Source organism: Sturnira hondurensis, unplaced genomic scaffold, assembly GCF_014824575.4.
Source record: "Sturnira hondurensis isolate 20B ecotype Veracruz unplaced genomic scaffold, ASM1482457v3 Scaffold0021765, whole genome shotgun sequence".
NCBI classification, from domain to species: Eukaryota; Metazoa; Chordata; class Mammalia; order Chiroptera; family Phyllostomidae; genus Sturnira; species Sturnira hondurensis.
In genome coordinates, this window is record NW_028094396.1 from 1,010,395 (window position 1) to 1,025,525 (window position 15,131).

Sequence of the window (15,131 nt, forward strand, 5' to 3'; positions counted from 1 at the left end):
TTCTTGATAGCAACCTTTGAAGCTGAAGGGTTCAGGACAGGTCTCACCAGAAAGTGCCACTTTGGCACGCAGACTATTTTGAGCTAAAGACTGTCAAGGCCCAAAAGACTCAGGAAAAGCTTTTACACCTCCCTTCAAATGTCAAAAAGAATTTAGGTAGAGGGCTTGGTCCAGAAAGAGAGCTGTCCCCAGAGATAACTACAAGGAGTATGGGCTAAGTGTGGAACACTGTGGGGGCGCTCGGCGGGGCCTGTTGGTGCAAAGTCCTCTCTGGGTCCCATTGTCTCTGCGTGGCACGGCCAACGCTGGTTTATAGAACATTTGCTCTTCCATCTCGCTGTAAACTGCCTTCCTCCCCTTTGAAGTCCCAGCCCCTTACCCCTTTCTCTTGGCTCAGGATGGCACACAAGCCTCAGCTGCCTGACCCCCTGTGGGTTCCATATTCCCATGTGCCGCCGCCCATCCCCTACATACATAATTAACCCCGTTCGCCTGCCTCACGTTGACTTGATTATTAGACCAGCCAAAGAACCTAGAAGGACAGAGGGAGAATTTCGTCTTCCGACATAGCAGAGACGTTTTTAATTTTGATGCAGTCCAACCGATCTTTTTTGTGGCTTGGTGTGCTTTTGGATATTTCTTTTCAGTAAAGAAAATAAAGTCCTATTTGCTGTCTTTTTCTTCCTCCAACGGCACTACCCATCATGCATTTCCTTTTCACCATTTTTTAATGGTTCGGTCACACACTTCAATTTGGGTAGTAAACCACCCCAAATATACCTTAAGAGTAAAAACCGGCCCTTGCACAGCACACCCAAAGACGGATAATTACAGTGTGAACTCCAGCACTCACCGGCAGCAGGTGACGATCAGCGCCATGCCTAGAATGAGCAGAAGCCCACCTCCTGCTGCCGCAATCACCACGGTGATAAGCTGATAGGCTAAAGGGCGTTAAAAAAAGTAGATTAGTAAGAGGTGAGGACAGAACACACGATTACAACATAATGGTTCCCCTCCACCCCACAGCTAGATGTCTCAGCTGGTGACCTCCCCTCTCAAGGCCCTTGCAGGGGTCCTCAGCCTTAGCTCTGTGTTGTCTAGGCCAGCAGGCAGCAGAATTTGCCAGCTCAGAAATGCCTCTTTGGCATATTTATTATTTTTGAGAAATGGCAGACTGTGGAGAAGCTCTGATCCCTGAGCATTACCGTCTCAGAAGGGAGATTTGCATCAGCAAGGTGGCCTGCACCAGGAGTAGGGCTATCAGCAGACAACATTTTACAGGACAGACTTACCTGCAAGGCAGGGAAGCCACCAGCGACCAAACACTTCCTGTCCGCACCCTCCCATGAAATGCAGCCCAGACCCCCAGCCCTCCCCTCAGCCGGGAGCGTGGATTAGCCCCAGTCACCTGGGCTGTCTGCTGAGTCTCATCTTGTGGGACTCCCATGGGCATTTATGTAATAATTTTTTTATCTGTTAATATATTTTATTACGGTGATGTTTGGAGGTGTCAGCCAAGCATGTACGAGGGTAGAGGGAAAATGACTTTTCCTACCCTACAATGTTTTCAGTAAAGTTCCTCTTTCTCAGCCACCCCTAGTAGGGCAGCTCCCAAACTGTTCCTGCAGACCAGTCCTGATGGCCCTCTCACCAGTCCATGGTGAAAAGACAAGAATAAAGGAGATGTATGAATTTTTCGAAAACTATCTTCGGTTTTAATCACTTCTGTGCTCCAGGACTCCGTTCTTCCCATTTTTTCCTCACTTAATATGCAAGCATTTTATCACACGTATATTATGCCTTCAGTAAAATTGGTTTTTAAAAACTAATGGAGAGCCATGGCCTGTGTGGCTCAGTTGGTTGAAGTGTAAACCCATAAACCAAAGGANGAATTTGCCAGCTCAGAAATGCCTCTTTGGCATATTTATTATTTTTGAGAAATGGCAGACTGTGGAGAAGCTCTGATCCCTGAGCATTACCGTCTCAGAAGGGAGATTTGCATCAGCAAGGTGGCCTGCACCAGGAGTAGGGCTATCAGCAGACAACATTTTACAGGACAGACTTACCTGCAAGGCAGGGAAGCCACCAGCGACCAAACACTTCCTGTCCGCACCCTCCCATGAAATGCAGCCCAGACCCCCAGCCCTCCCCTCAGCCGGGAGCGTGGATTAGCCCCAGTCACCTGGGCTGTCTGCTGAGTCTCATCTTGTGGGACTCCCATGGGCACTTATGTAATAATTTTTTTATCTGTTAATATATTTTATTACGGTGATGTTTGGAGGTGTCAGCCAAGCATGTACGAGGGTAGAGGGAAAATGACTTTTCCTACCCTACAATGTTTTCAGTAAAGTTCCTCTTTCTCAGCCACCCCTAGTAGGACAGCTCCCAAACTGTTCCTGCAGACCAGTCCTGATGGCCCTCTCACCAGTCCATGGTGAAAAGACAAGAATAAAGGAGATGTATGAATTTTTTGAAAACTATCTTCGGTTTTAATCACTTCTGTGCTCCAGGACTCCGTTCTTCCCATTTTTTCCTCACTTAATATGCATGCATTTTATCACACGTATATTATGCCTTCAGTAAAATTGGTTTTTAAAAACTAATGGAGAGCCATGGCCTGTGTGGCTCAGTTGGCTGAAGTGTAAACCCATAAACCAAAGGATCTTGGGTTTGATTCCCAGTCAGGGCACGTGAGGCAACTGAGAGATGTTTCTCTCTCAATTGGTGTTTCTCTTCCTCTTTCTCTCCGTCCCTTCCCTCTCTCTAAAATCAGTGAGCATGTCCTGCTCACTGATTTTTAAATCCTCAGGTGAGGATTTAAATCCTCCAGTGAGGATTAAAAAAAAAAAAAACTACCAGAGGGGAGAGGGGAGGCAGAAAAATGGAGACAAGTGTATTTGAAAAACAATAAAAATAAATAAAGTTAAAAAAACTAATGGAGAAAACAGAATCTTTTATTTTAAGTTTACTTTATTTTTGATTTTAGAGACAGGGGAAGGAAGAGAGAGAAAGAAACATCCATGTGAGAAGGAAACATCAGCTATTTGACCAGTCGCCTCCTGTAGGCGCCCTGACCAGGACCAAACCTACAACCCCACCGTGTGCGCTGACCAGAACTGGACCAGCGACCTTTCAGGGACAGTTTGAGGGATGACACTCAACCAACCGAGCCATGCTAGCCAGGGCTAGAATCTTTTCTTGTCTACTTATCCATCGGTGTTTTGGGTATTAACAATTTCTTAGATTTTTGAATTTATAGTGATAGTAAAGTTAAAAATTCCTAATTTGGTTTTGTAGGCTTTTAATTAGTAAAGTAAAAAGGAGGTGCTCTAGGTTAGACTCCCCAGTTGCATAAGAAATATTACTGGTTAGTTAAGATCAGAATCTGGACTTCCGGCCAAGATGGAGGGGTAGGTGAAACCATTGTACCTCCTCACACAACCAAGTTTATGAACAACAAAGATGTAGAAACTAGAACACAACCAGAACAGAGAGAAAACTGTACCGAAGCCCGACAATAATGAAGCATTCATCCAGACCGGTAAGAAGGGCAGAGTCAGCGGCTGGCGGAGCGGGATCCCAGCAGGAAAAAGCTGCCAGACAGACCCAGGCGTGCAGGGGTTGGTTGGCAGATCCCAGGTGTGGGGTGGCAACAGGCAGACCCAGTGAGGGTGCAAGGCGGCTGGCTGACCGCAGTCACACATTCACTCTCAGATAAACCAGGCAGAGGAGCGAGCAGTGAGACAGACGGCGCAACCCAGGGCCCTAGTGCCAGGAAATAAAGCGTAAAAGCACCAACTGGAAAATCTTTCAGGGGTCGAGGTGCTGGGAGAGGCTCCCAGGCTCACAGAGAATTTGTTGGAGAGACCCACAGGGTTCTGGAGAGTACACAAGCCCACACACCCGGGAACCAGCACCAGTAGGGCCCAATTTGTTGTGGGAAGCAGCAGAGGGGACCGAAATCTGAGAAAGCAGAAAAAACACCATGGCTCCTCTCTGACTCCGCCCCCACACACAGTGTCACAACCCAGCAACTGGGTCGCCCAGCCCCGGTGAACACCTAGCGCTCTGCCCTTCCTATGGAAAAGGCGCAAAGAAACCAAACATTATGGCTCAAGAAGAACAGCTCAAAGCCCCAGAGCCAATACTTCTAACTGACCAAGAGATAGCCAACCTATCAGATGCACAGCCAAAAATACTGGTGATCAGGATGCTCACAGAACTGGTTGATTTTAGTCACAAACTAGATGAACAAATGAAGGCTAAACTAAGAGAAATGAAGGGAAATGCACAGGAAACCAATAGTTATATGAAGGAAACTGGGACTCCAATCAAGGGAGTGGACCAGAAAGAAGAAAGAAACAACCAAACACAAAAGAATGAAGAAACAAGAATTCAAAAAAATGAGGAGAGGCATGGGAACCTCTAGGACATCTTTAAACGTTCCAACATGCGAATTATAGGGGTACCAGAAGGGGAACAGGAACAGCAACAAGTGGAAAATGTATTTGAACAAATAATAAAGGAGAATTTCCCCAGTCTGGCAAAGGCAATAGACTTTCAGGAAACCCAGGAAGCTCAGAGAGTCCCAAAGAAGTTGGACCCAAGAAGGAACACACCAAGGCACATCATAATTACATTAGCCAAGATGAAAATGAAGGAGAGAATCCTAGAAGCAGCAAGAGATAAGGGGACAGTCACCTACAAAGGAGTACCCATCAGACTGTCAGCAGATTTCTCAAAAGAGACCTTACAGGCAAGAAGGAGCTGGAAAGAAGTATTGCAAGTCATGAAATCCAAAGACCTACAGCCAAGATTGCTTTATCTAGCAAAGCTTTCATTTAGAATGGAAGGACAGATACAGTGCTTCTCAGATAAGGTCAAGTTCAAGGAATTCATCAACACCAAGCCCTTATTATATGAAATGTTAAAGGGACTTACCTAAGAAAAAAAAGATAAAAAATATGAACAGTGAAAGGACAGCAAACTCACAGTTATTAACAACCACACCTAAAACAAAAGCAAACCAAAAGGACAGCTAGATCAGGAGCAGAACCACAGAAATGGAGATCACATGTAGGGATAGCAACAGGGGAGTGGGGGGAGGAGAAGGGGGGAGAAGGTACAGAGAATAAGCACAGATGGTAGGTAGAAGACAGGGGGAAGGACAAGAATAGTATGGGAAATGTAGAAGCTAAAGAACTTGTGACACATGGACATGAATCAAATGGGAGGAATGGGGGGAGGGGATGTGCAGGGTGGAGGGGAATGAAGGGGGGAAATGGGACAACTGTAATGGCATAATCAATAAAACATATTAAAAATAAATAAATAACCAATGAACAACAACAACAACAAAAGATCACGATCTGGGAATTACTGCCTAAACCATTCTAGGCACTGAGAAATCTCCTCAATACATACAAACTGAATTTAATTACCAAAAATTAGCAGTCATATGAGCAGGTACATATCCTGTGTAATAAATAATATTAAATTTATAATTGCTAAGTTTTATATCTGTGTATTTCTGGGAAAATCATATTTTCAATAAAGCTCGTTAAATATTCAGATTGATTTTTTGTTGTTGAGGAGATACAATTAAAACTGTTTTCCTAGGTTCTAAGGTCTGGAATGAAAAAAAAAAAGCCAATGGCCAGATTTTCTGTTGTAAATGAGGCTGGACCAATGCTCTCCAGGCTCAGGGACATCAGAGGGAAACTCACGCAGCTCACAGCGCACTGTGAGATAGAAACCGTGCAAACGATGCGACCGTTTACCTGTCCTGCGTTGGAAGAAACAGCACAGAAACTTGATTATGTCGAAAACCCTGAGTATTAAGACATACAGGAAACAAAGCCAAACCTTGGAATGAGGTCATTTGCTCCCTCACCTCCTGACACATCTATTCAAACTTCACTTTTAACAAAAGTGAGGACAAAAGACAAATCTTGGCTTTCAGCTTCTCATCTCCAGCACTACCACCACCCTAAACTACAGTCGCCTTTTGACCAGACAATTCCAAGTGTCTCCCCACTCATTTCAAAACACAAATCTGATCACGCCATCCCCCAACTTTAAAAAACCTACAGTGACACCAACCAACCAACCAACCCACAGTGACCCCCTATCTCTAAAGACAAGAGTCTAGCTCCCCTTGTCCCTCCACACGAAATTCAAACTCTCCCACTCCCAGCAAACCAGCAAGCACTGCTGTTGGAAGCGACGCTTGCACGTGGCTGGCTCCTCTTGGAAACAGGCGGTTTTGTCTCAGAAGAGAAGCAGATGGTGTTTTTCTTTGCTTGTGCTTTTGTATATCGTTTTTAAATAAGGAAAATAAAGTCTCATTTGCTTTTTCCATCTTTCCCCACAAGCACCGACTTTCTTGAATTCCCCCCTGTTCTTTATTTTTAAAGAACCTACTATAGAGAGATTGTGTAAAATACAATAAAACTGTTTTTAAAAAGAATTAAATGGCTCGATGTCACAGCCATGTCAAATTAACACAAGGGTTTCCAAGTGTTTACTCTCAACGTTTGTATTGTCTCGTCCCAGTCCAGGACTAGTTCGAAGACCACATTGGAGGGGCACTGGTACATCCTAGTCCTCCTGAAACTGTCCCGTGCATTCGAAGCACCCGGCAGGCTTGTGGAAACACAGATGCCTGGTCCCCACCAGAAGGGACTGGACTCGGCAGGTCTGGGCCAGGGCCAAGGAGAGATGCTGTATCTCCAGCAAGCTTCAGGGGCGTAGTGATGCTGCCAGCCTGCAGGTAGGCTTCGGGTAGCTCACACAGGAGAGAAAGAACACTGGACTGAAAGCCAGAAGGCCTCTGCATGTGAGCACTGAGAGAGAGAGCTTGGGAGGGAGTTCGCCAAAAGGCTCACAGAAATAGGTGCCACCTGGAGTAATTAATTATGGCCTCTCTTTACTTTCTTCTTGTGTTTTTCTAGGTTTCCAAATTCTATTCATATGTACACACACACACACTCACAATCTCCTCTGAATGTAGAAATTGTGCATAAACATATACAATTTACTTTATACACATCATTTAAAAATTATTTTAATCTTCACCCAAATATATTTTTTATTATTGATTTTAGAGAGAGAGGAAGGTTGGGGAAGGGAGGGGGAAAGAGAAAGAGAGAGAGAGAAACAGTGATCGGTTGCCTCCCATGTGCCCTGACCGGGCATTGAACCTGCAATCTTTGGTGTATGGACTGATGCTCCAACCAACCAAGCCACCTGGCCAGGCCTACATCATTTTCTAAAGATGATGTTTGATATTCTTTGGCCATCATATCACTGGAAACTTGTAATGAAGTTTATGGATAATATAACCTACAGACCTTTTTTTCTCACACTTGATGTGAAGTCAGTTCATGAACTACGGGTGATCTTTTGAACTCAAGTACTGGCTTTAGATTTATAATGAGGCCACATGATAATGTACAAATGCACAGGATTTGAATCACCCCTGACTGGAACATTTATCCGTTCCAAAGGTGCTCTGAAGGTTTCTTTATGAGGCGAGAGAGAAGACAATGGGTGTCATCTTAGGTTCTGCCTATCTTATCCTTTCCACTTTGAAGAGATCTCCAGAACGATGAACTTGAATTCTTAGTCTTCCTTTCTTGTTGATATTTGTTGACATTTCAGTCTTTCTCCAGCAACGGTCGTACCTTCTCTTCATTCTTGTGGTTTAATTCTAGGCTGGCATTGCTGTCATCACTGTTGGCATTTTTTCATTAAGCCAACCATTCTGAGCCTTAGCCTTTCCTAGAAACTATTTTGTCCTGCTTATGTGTTTATGTGGATGGAATCTACTGGACTGTCTGCTCAGCCAACCCTCCTTTGGGAACTTTCCTCAGTGCAGGTTACGCTGGGGGAGTCAGGCTTGTGCGGAAATCCCATCCACTGACCACTGCAGCCAGGTCTGAGAGTAAACATACCATCCAAACTGGATCAATGAATTTCTTCCCAGGAATTTCAATTTTGGAGAGAGAACCTCCTTCCAAATGGCTGAACTGATAACACACACTCGAAGCTATTTGGCAAGTGTCTTTCCACCACGCTATCGGGGAAGGAGAGAAAGCCTGTGCACAGTAGAGACAGAGAGAGAGGGGTGCAAAGAAGGCCCCCAGCCTCCAGCTGCTGTGGCTCCCCACAGTTCTCCTCAGGCTGGAACCCCACAACACACCCCAGGATCCCTCCAATAAGGTCTTTGTGGTGGAAGCTCGCTAGGCTTATTTACTCCGGAAGAACCTTAGCCAACGGTGACACTGTGCTTTATAATATGAAACACATATTTGGCCTTGGTCCCAGTTCCAGGCACAGAGCTCCTAAAACCCTAGAACTTCTTAAGTGATGAGAGCCCATAAAGGTGTGTTTCGTTATGTTCATGAGGTGACTGGAAAATAGTTAAGGATGGGGGCTGGATGCCAGGGGAACCAACCTTGTGATTAGGGAGCTGGAACTCTCGATCCCAACTCCTGACTTTCAGGGAGGGGAGAGGACCTGGAGGTTCAATTGATTGCCAATGTCTGATGATTTAATCAATTGTGTTTGTGCAATAAAACCTCCAGAAAAACCCACAGAGTTCAGAGATCTTGGGGAGAGGTACACACTCAGAGGGCATGGAAGCTCTGCACCCTTTCCCCATACACTGCCCTGTGTGTCTCTTCTGTCTGGCTGTTCCTAGTTAGAGCCTTTTACAATAAACCAGTGATCTAGTAAGTAACACGTTACATGTTTCTCTGAGTTCTGTGAGCTGCTCTAGCAAATAAATTGACCCCAAGGAGGGGGTCGTGGGAACCTCCGATCTAAAGGCAGTAGGACAGAAGCACAGGTGACAACCTGGACGCGTAACTGGCTTCTGAAGAGTGGGGCAGTCTCATGGGAATGAGTCCTCAACCTGTGGGGTCTGACGCTCTCTCCAGAGAGATGGGCCAGAATTGAGTTAATGGCTTGGCAGTGTGAAAAGAACACACTTGTCAAAACTGGCATCAGAATCATACTGCGGTCAGCAGTTAATCAGGCGTGAGCACAGCAAGGACGATGGGCCAGGTACGGGAGGTCACCAGGGCCTAGAAAGGGGACAAACTGGGAAAAGCAGGCCTTGCCCCCAGGGGAACCTTTCCTCCCCTAGCTCTAGGACGTCGCAGGTCCTATGGTTTGGATCCCCCGACCTTTCCCCCTTGGTGATAACACGCGTCTCAGTTGTGGTTCAGCTTCGGGCCCAGAAAAGCAGGGAAACCAGACAAGCGGTGCCATCAGGACATCAGGACCAGCTGCACTGACGGACAGCCCCTGGCCTTGGCACTGACCCACAGCAGAGACCATGACCCTGAAAGGACACACCTGGAAAGCTGATGAGTATTCTTTGGGGAGCCTCCCCTGGGAACTCCCCTGGGGCCTCCCCTAAAACCCCCACCCCTAAAAGCTCTTAGGACTGAGGACCCAGGGCACTCTCCCTCTGGGGAGCAGGAGCACACTGTCCCCTCTTGGCCCCCCACGTCTTCCCACCAGGCTCCTTTCCCTGGCTTTTCTCTTTCTCCTGAGCTCCAAGGGCCCTCCTTCTGCTTCTATAACTTGTTTCCTGAACCCATTTCATCTACAGTTCACTTCTTCCACATCCATGACTTTGTCAATAAACTTTCTCTTTTAGTTCGAGTCTTTGCTCTGAATTCTTTCCTAGTCAGAGCTCGCTGAACCGAGGTCCGGTCTGACCCGTCAGGCCTAACGCCTGAGCCCTCCTCACCCACCAACACCAGCCAATGTGCCTTCTCTTAGAACTTTTAAAATCATTATAGAACTTCCTAGGTGGTCACATTAGTTTGATTTTAAAATTTATTAACTTCTCCACATTTCCCCCTCGCTGAGCTCATTAGTAATGTACGATTAGATTTTTGCCCTTGAAATCTTCCCGTTCCTCTTGCATCATCTTTACAGTCTCTACCCCGGCACTCCTTGTTTTTTCCTGCCCTTTTTGAAACAGGCCTTTATCTCACATCCAGGCTGTGCGGCCGCACCCCAGAGCAGATGCACAGCAGTGCTCCCCGGCTGCCTTGTCACGCTGACATAAAGTGAGGCCACTCGAAACCGAGACCTCGGCTTCTTGCCGAAGCAGAGACTTCCAGCTGGCCTTTGGATAATTAATTCTCCCTTTTCTTCCGAAGCAGTTTAGCGCTGTCTCTCTGGGTGTTTGTTACAAGTGACTACTGTTAGCGCATGGCACTTCCAGGGCATGAATCTTTTTCAGCCTGATGTAGCAGCAGAGCGAACACAGTTGGAAGATACTTCATACCCCTGTCACTGACTGTAGGTTGGGGTGGGGAGACAATGCAGAAAGATGGTTAAGCTGAGAGTCTGGTTTTGCTGGTGGGTCCTCTGACCAACCACGCACATGGGAGCCGGGCTCTAACTCCTCACCGGCCGTCGTGAGGCCGGGAGGCTGCGGGGAAAGGATGAGCCGTGAAAGGGCAGGTTGGGCGTGCGAAGGAGGACGGGTAAAAACGTCGCGGCCAAAGGCCAGACAAAGGCAGTCCAGGGAAATTACGTGAGTTCTGTGACCACGAAAGGACAGTAACCACAAAAGGGAAAACGGCTTACAGGATGGGACTGTGAAAAAAACTTTTAAAGGGTGGTAAGAGGAAAATGGCTAAGTAAATTATGGTAATCCACAGAGAATCCCACAGAAAAGTGGCATTATAAAATTAAGCAGATGAAAATATTGCACAGTTCACTAGATTTAAAAGCAGGTTACAAAGAGTACATTCTCTGAAATCCAATTTCCATTTGAAAGACGCGCACACACACACACCACTGGGAAGATACGCAACACCAGACGCGTCTCAAACTTGAAAAGGCATACAAAGCCGCATATTAACCAGATCTAGGGGTCCAGTTAAAACTCAGATTCTGACTCAGTAGTCTGGAGTGGAAGTCTGAAATTCTGCATTTTCCACACGTTTCTAGGAGCTGCTGATGCCTCTGGTCTTACGCGCCTCTCTCGGCAGCAAGGATAACGCAGACCAGGGTATGAACAGTGTTGTTTAATGGCTGAGACTGCTTATTTTAGCTTTCTTCTTCCCTTAATTTATATTTATTTTCTAATTAACTTGGGTCAAAATTAAAGTCAATGGGTATGTGTTACTTTGGTATGAAAGGACAAAATTTATTTTAGAAAGAGAAAAACGGTGAAACAAACCAAGACGTCATGGGAGATATAATGAAACTGTGAGGAGGAGCCAATATAAAAGTAAAGCAAAGGAGGGACACGCACACCTAAGAAATGGGTGGAGGGATGAGGGGAAGGAAGAGAGGGACATTCGTGATGACGTGCTTGTGAGAGAGTCCTGCATCCATTGGGCAAGTGGTATAGAAGTTGTTGAGATCCAGGGTATAAACAGAGACGTTCTAAACATGGAAATAAAACAGAAAGGACAGTAGCGGTAAGACAGGTGCAGACCTGAGCTGCCCAGGTGCAGGTGGCCCTGCCAGGTGCACAGGAGGCCCACTGGGCCCACGCTGCCTCAGGGGCTAAACGCCCCGAAAGAAGGGCTGGTCCTGCCCTCTCCAGCCTGAAGGAGAGTCTCTCTGAGGGGCAAGGAGTGCGGTCTCGACACAACTGGAAAGCGAATGGAAACTCTTAGAAAGACAGGTCACTTGTGAGGCCTAAACCCAGAACAGAGTATAGCTGGACGACTCCCAGGGGTGTAGGAGTGACGAGACCATGGCTCGGCCAAAAAAGCTGGGGCTCCCATCGCATTGAGCTTGGGTAGAATGTGTGCCCCAGGAAGGCAGAGAGAAAAACATCTGTCATCTACAAAAAATCCAGCCTAAGCTACAGCCCCAAGCAGGTACTCCCTGCCTTGACGTGACAGCAGAAGTGACAGTGTTGAGTGGCCAGAGCCCTGTTCTTCTGCACAAAACACTAAGTGACCAGCCACAGATTTCACCAGGTGCCATCGTCACAGATGGGGATGAAGTTCAGGTGTTCCCAATTCCTTAAGCAACACCCAGAGCTGGCCTGAGACCTCGGGGAAAGAGGCAGGTGGCAGGAAGTATTTGTTATCAGCCACTGTTAGTTGCTGGTCCTCACTAAAAATAATGCAGATATCCAAATCATAAACTGGCATCTACACATCATCACTGAGTTATCAGAAGTCACCCACAAGAGGCCAGGAGCTAGCCTACTTCCAGGCAGGCGTGTGCCCTCTGCTGGCCAGGACAGCGACTTGGCTAAACGGAAAGAAAAGTCTTCGATCAGAGAGAAATCCTGGCTACTTCCAAGATCCCACTGCACACAAAAGGAAGACACAGAAACTAACAGGACACTCAATGGATGTAGGAGTGTACCATGTCCAGACACCTGTAGTATTTCATGATTGCCGGAGAAAATCACTAACCACCACTTAGAACAACGCCCTGCACTCACTTCCCTCCCATCAGCCCTTCGTAGGCCTTTCTCCTGCATCCATTTTCCCTCCATCGATCACTCTTCCGTTCATTGAGAAAGAGCAAGCATTTTCTGGTAAAAACTATGTAGGGAACTGTTTGACCAAAGCAGGTCTGAGGTACGTGCTCATTCTGTGAGCGCCTGTCAGGGCCCAGAGGCCCCAGGAGGGCCTGGCGGAGGGCCTCCGGGCCCTCCTGCTCCCTGGCTCACCCCACAGCTGCTGTGGCACTGCACCCCTCACCTGTCTCTGCTCTCTTGTTAACCCTCACCTGAGGTCATATTTATTGATTTTGGAAAGAGAAGTAGAGGGGTGGGGAGGAGAGAAACATCCATCAATAGGTTGCCTCCCCTGTGTGCCCAACCAGGAATCGAACCGCCAACCTTCTGGTGCACGAGACAAAACTCCAACCAACTGAGCACCCAGCCAGGGTGCCTCACCTGTTGTGTTCTTTCTTTCTTCCCCATCTGATGGGTTATATTACAGTAAGTTCCTTGCAAATGTGATACAACTCTGTTGTAAGTGCTCCCTCACTGAAATCATTCTTTATTAACTACACTATCTAAGCCTTTCTGTTTTTAACGCTTCTAATGTCTTAGGATAAGGTCCACAGACTCTGGCGAAATCACTGCTGTGAGGCCCCAAACCACCTCGTCTAAACCACTACACTACTCAGATCCAACATCTGAACAGGTCTCAGACATCCTCTTTTTGGGGGCATATTTGAAAATTATTTTTACCGATTATGCTATTATTGTTGTCTCAATTTCCCCCTTTGTCCCCTTCCGTCCAGCATCCCCACTCCCTCAGGCCATCTCCCCATCATTGTTCATGTCCGTGGGTCACGTGTACAAATTCTTCGGCTGCTCCATTTCCTATTCTGTACTTTACATCCCCATGGCTATTCTGTAACTACCAATTTGTACTTCTAATCCCCTCACCTGTTCATCCAGTCCCCCACACCTCCTCCTATCTGGCAACCATTAAAATGCTCTCTATCCATGATTTCTCTCTTCTTCTTTTTTGCTTAGTGTATTTTTTAGATTCAATAGTTGATATGTATTTATTGTCATTTTATTGTTCATAGTTTTGATCTTTTTTCTTAAATAAATCCCTTTAACATTTCATATAATAATGGCTTGGTGATGATGATAAACTCCTTTACTTTTTTCTTGTCTGGGAAGCTTTTTACGGCCCTTTGATTCTAAATGACAGCTTTGCTGGGTAATTTTGGCTGTTGGTCCCTGTGTTTCATGATTGAATATTTCTTGCCAATCCCTCCTAGCCTGCAAAGTTTCTTTTGAGAAGTCAGCTGACAGTCTTTTGTGGATGCCCCTGCAGATAACTAACTGATTTTCTCTTGCTGCATTTAAGATTCTCTCTTTATCTTTAATTTCTGGCATTTCAATGATGATGTGTCTTGGAGTGGGCCTCCTTGCATCCATCTTGTTTGGGACTCTATGTGCTTCCTGGACTTGCATGTGTATTTCTTTCACCAAATTAGGGAAGTTTTCTTTCACGCTTTTTCAAATAGATTTCCAATTTCTTGTTCTTTTTCTCCTCCTTCTGGCACCCCTATCATGTGAATGCTTGAAGTTATACCACAGGCTGCTTACACTGTCCCCGGTTTTTTCTTTGGATTCTTTTTTGTTGTTGTTTTTATTGGGTGTTTTTTGCTTCCTTATGTCCCAAATCATTGATTCGATTCTCAGCTTCATCCACTCTACTGTTGTTCCCTATAAACTGTGTGTTATTACAATTGGTGTATCTGTTGTTTCTGACTGTGTCTTTTTTATGCTGTTGAGGTCCTCACTAAGTTCCTTGAGTATGCTTATAACCAGTGTTTTGAACTATGCATCTGATAGATTGCTTGACTCCATTTCATTTAGCTTTTTTTCTGGAGTTTTGATCTGTTCTTTCATTTGGGCCACGTTTCTTTGTCTCCTCATTTTGGCAGCCTCCCTGGGTTTGTTTCTATGTATTAGGTGGAACTGCCATGACTCCCTGTCTTGGTAGCATGGCCTAATGTAGGACATGTCCTGTGGGGTCCAGTGGCACAGCCTCCCCTATCAAGCTGGGTACTCAAGGTGGGCCCTCCACATGGGCTGAGTACACCCTCCTCTTGTATTTGAGACTTGGTTGCTGTTGGCAGGTCAATAGGAGGGGTTTACCAGGCTAGTCATTTGCAAGGACTGGCTGTGACCACTGACCACCAACCTCTGCCCTCCATGGACAGTCAGCTGTGCAGGGGCACAATAGTGGTGCTTCAATATACTCTATAGCTGACCACTGGTATATGCAGGCTCTGGGGTTTCCTGGGTGGTGCAGGTCAAGGTCAGCACCAAACATTGTTCTGCACAGGGCCACCCTGTATGAGCTAAAGCAATCTGAGATGTCTGCTATTTGTGCTGGATTTGGAGATTCCCAGACAAACCCAAATTGTGAATCTAGGCTGGCTGCTGTTAGTGCCACATCTGGGGCCATTTAGCAAGAGGTATGGGGGCTGGGGACTCACTGAGGCCAGCTGTCACTTGTTTGATAAAATTTAGGAAGTTGTAAAGCATAAGCCAAGAGCAGTCATTCATATGGAAAAGTCATGATTAACAGTTTGTGTGGGCCTATAATTTGGATGGGATGGAGTCTCAGGGGATCTCCTGGGTGGGGCAGACA

The 15,131-nt window shown here is 46.3% G+C and overlaps 1 protein-coding gene across 5 annotated transcripts in view; it reads right to left on the reverse strand.

Annotated features, from left to right (window-relative positions):
• HEG1 (heart development protein with EGF like domains 1) overlaps positions 1-15,131 on the reverse strand; it is a 94,252-nt gene that overhangs the window by 12,350 nt on the left and 66,771 nt on the right. For 4 of the 5 annotated variants that reach the window (XM_037033710.1, XM_037033708.1, XM_037033707.1 and 1 more), the window contains one exon: positions 854-941. In XM_037033710.1, coding sequence (XP_036889605.1) covers positions 854-941 — 88 coding nt within the window. Of the gene's footprint in view, positions 1-853; positions 942-7,314; positions 8,100-15,131 lie in introns of those variants that run through there. The other variant, XM_037033711.1, reaches the window with a different exon arrangement.